The 3,757-nt window shown below is 41.7% G+C and overlaps 1 protein-coding gene across 1 annotated transcript; it reads left to right on the top strand.

Moving 5' to 3' along the window:
- The first annotated feature begins 497 nt into the window (after window positions 1–497).
- Window positions 498–3,218, top strand: LOC129816266 (transcription factor Sp9). Its single transcript, XM_055870536.1, has 2 exons — window positions 498–649; window positions 1,227–3,218. Exons 1-2 carry the CDS (start codon window positions 629–631, stop codon window positions 2,517–2,519), a joined length of 1,314 nt encoding a protein of 437 aa, XP_055726511.1. The 5' UTR covers window positions 498–628; the 3' UTR covers window positions 2,520–3,218.
- Window positions 3,219–3,757: the final 539 nt, after the last annotated feature.

Raw genomic sequence — 3,757 nt, 5'->3', positions numbered from 1 at the left:
TGTAACATAAAACATTTTTTGGGACTCCAGGAGGGATAAATGCCAGTGGCAGCTATAGCTTACATCAGAACAGTATACCTCACAATAATATGCAATTAGAGAAAACTATTTCAATAAGAAGCTGCATTTGAAATAAAACAAGACAATTTGTCAGAAAGCTTTAGGAAATGCAACCGAGTGCGTCATCTAAATAAAATATATCATATCAAATGCTTACCTCTTTCAGAGGACTGGTTTACACCAAAATGAGCTCGATTCTACAATGAAAGGACACATTGAGCCTTGATGAGAGAATACTTAAAATGTATAAAAACACCACATCGTGTCTTGCTTGACAGTCAGAGCCGCACAATAGTTATTGATTGACGTGAATCTTTTAGCGTTTCTGTCCTTAGCCGAATCTCTCATTGGCTGACATCGCCCCCTTGCCAATAATCCAGCACTTAGATTGGCTGCTTGCTCTTGCCAGCTGTACTTCAAAGAACGCGCTCTCTACAACTAGGTAGTGTAGGAGCTCCGAGCCAAGAGAGAAATCGTGTGGCTACGAAAAAGCACAGTGCCTGAGTCGAATTGGAAAAGTACACTATTGCAGAATTGTGACCAATTCAACATAGCAAAGACCCTGGATATGGCTACGTCTATACTTGGGGTAAGGCGACAAAATATTAGTTTTCAATTCAATGCGTAAAACATGCGTGAAAGTAGGCTTTATACTTTGTCGCTTTCTAAAAAGTTTGTGGTCAATGTTGTTTTATCCTTCAGCTGTGTTGGTTATAGGTATTGAAACTGCTTGTTTATATGTTGTACATCGTGACTCATATCGGTTTATAGACCACTTTCCTCAATCAAAAGAATTGTAGCTTTTGCCAACTTTCATAATAGGCTATACCCAACATTGTGAGCAAACTTTCGAGACACGTAGTAAACTGAGTGACATTACTGTATATCCTCGATGAATGTGGCTGTTTATTTGGTTCAGTGGATATTTGGGTCACATTTTGATACACTCTTTATGAATAAACATTTTCAAGACATTTATTTTGTATCCATTATTACGGTAAATCATTTTGTAGCCTATGCAATAATTGCTATCCAAACAAGCATGACAACCGAACGGTTGGTGATCACATAGGCAGACGCAAATTATACTTCTATCAAATACATGTAGGCTATATTATTTACATTGCTTGCAATGTTCTAAAGTACAGATATTCATCTCTTTACAGGAAGAACCACGATTTGGAACTACCCCTCTAGCTATGCTGGCTGCTACTTGTAACAAAATTGGCAATACCAGTCCCCTTACCACTCTACCTGATTCCAGTGCGTTTTCAAAAGGCGGATTTCATCCTTGGAAAAGAACCTCCTCTAGTTGCAACTTGGGATCCAGTCTCCCTGGATTCACTGTAGCAACAAGCCGCGGATCGACCGGACTTACATCAACTACTGGCACAGGCAACAGCGCGTTCTGCTTAGCCTCCACCTCCCCGACCTCCTCTGCGTTTTCCACAGAGTACAGCAGTCTGTTTTCCAACTCAGCGAGCATTTCGTCTCAAGAGTCTGGGCAATCCGCCTTCATCTCCAAAGTCCACTCATCAGCAGAAACCCTGTATCCGAGGGTAGGGATGGCACATCCGTATGAGTCGTGGTACAAGTCTGGTTTCCATTCAACCATCTCGGGCGATGTTACGAACGGAGCGTCCGCGTGGTGGGACGTTCACACCAACCCTGGCTCATGGCTCGAGGTCCAGAACCCTGCAAGCTCGCTGCAGACCTCCCTGCACTCCGGGACCCCCCAGGCCATACACTCTCAGCTCAGTGGCTATAACCCTGACTTCTCCACTTTGACACACTCGGCATTCAGCTCAACCGGTATAAGTCCCACGGCATCGCATCTTCTATCAACTAGCCAACACCTGTTAACACAAGAGGGATTCAAAACAGTCATTCCAACATACACGGACGCCTCTGCCGCCAACGCTATGATTTCAGGTTCCAGTTCTGGTTCCTCAAGGTCATCCAGGAGGTACTCCGGCAGAGCCACATGCGACTGTCCGAACTGTCAGGAGGCTGAGCGGCTCGGGCCTGCAGGGGCCAGCCTACGGAGGAAAGGACTTCACAGTTGTCACATTCCTGGCTGCGGTAAGGTGTATGGCAAAACCTCTCACCTTAAAGCCCATTTGAGATGGCATACTGGCGAGCGGCCATTTGTCTGCAATTGGCTTTTTTGTGGCAAAAGGTTTACAAGATCAGATGAACTTCAGAGACACCTCCGTACCCACACCGGTGAGAAAAGGTTTGCTTGCCCAGTATGCAACAAGCGCTTTATGAGGAGCGACCATTTGAGCAAGCACATTAAAACCCACACTGCCGGTGGTGGTGAAGGCAAAAAGGGAAGCGACAGTGACACCGACACCAGTAACCTGGAGACCCCCAGGTCCGAGTCCCCAGAACTCATTTTAGACGGGGTAAACCCCAGAATCACGATCAAGGACCCATCTCCTCATGACGAGCCCTGAAGGCTGTTATTTCAATGACTTCGAAACCAACTTTATAAAGCAAATGACCAGTAGGCATCAAAACTGGCACATGTAATAAAAACGGGTCTAGGTTTGAGAGACAGGATTGGAGGAAACAATTATTTTAGGCAAAGCATTTGGAAACTAAAAATAATTAGATCTTACCACCATATTGATTGAATGTTCAACTCGTTATTAACCATCAAACGAAAAGCATAATTATTCTATAGGCTATTGTAAGAAAATGACTATAAAGCTGTCAACTTAAAAATTAGCTGGAGGACATTTTAAACGGATCAGTGCGTAAAAGGGGTAAGTTAACCCAAATGAACTTGGTTGGCCCATGTGAGTCGCCATCATCTTGTACATATTGGCAACAAACAATGTGTTCTTTTCATGTAAATGTTAATTATGATTGTTTTATTCGTGTTTGGGATCCTGAAATTCAGGGAGTTTACTTTTAACGCACTTTGTGGATATGTATGTACACAGCTTTTTAAATTCAGTTAACCATTTCATTTCTTTGCTAAAAATATATAAATGTTTACTTGTATAAAATCACACGTATAAGCCTTTCATTTTGTCATAATTAAAATGATGTAAAATCTGAGGCAGTAGTCATGTGATGGGAATGTTTTACTATCTTGTGTCCCATATTTGTTTTCATTATTCCAAATGAAAATAAATGATGAAAAAAGGTATTTGATTTGATCGTAAATAAATACGATTGCCAAACGTAAAATGTAGATAAGCAAGAGTGTTCATTACATAAAATCAATCATACATTGCTGATATTGGCAATCGCACATAGACGTGCATTCTCTCTGAGGAATAAATCAATAGGCCTAGTAAATGGCCGGAAAAGACATTTCATGCCCAAATGAAAATCTTGTTAAATGGTATTAATTATGACTTGGAGCACATCGCAGCCCCCATGTGTCTTGCATTTGCGATTAGGGATTCGTGTCTTATCAAATATCTAATTAATCGCCGAGACATCATTTGTTCAGCTTTACTTTATCTGGGGGCTTCCGAGGGGGTGTTGATGACAAAGGCCCCCTGAATATTTATTTTAATTGTCCAAATTAACTGCTTTAATTTGCATGTCAAACGGAAAGATGGCAGTCCAATAATAAGGATAAAGCATCTCTAAGCTTTCCTAGAAACTATACACTTGATTTGATGTTATGGGAACTGTTAAAAAAAAAAGGAAAGAAGGGGTAAAAAGCCATATGCAA

This window comes from Salvelinus fontinalis, chromosome 19, assembly GCF_029448725.1.
Source record: "Salvelinus fontinalis isolate EN_2023a chromosome 19, ASM2944872v1, whole genome shotgun sequence".
Taxonomy (NCBI): Eukaryota; Metazoa; Chordata; class Actinopteri; order Salmoniformes; family Salmonidae; genus Salvelinus; species Salvelinus fontinalis.
Note: the sequence above shows the minus strand (reverse complement) of the source record. Positions and strands in the feature narration are given on the sequence as shown.

Coding starts and splice junctions, on each gene's coding strand:
- LOC129816266 (XM_055870536.1), top strand. CDS start 629: ATGGCTACGTCTATACTTGGG. Junction 650..1,226: donor TGGCTACGTCTATACTTGGG/GTAAGGCGACAA, acceptor ATCTCTTTACAG/GAAGAACCACGATTTGGAAC.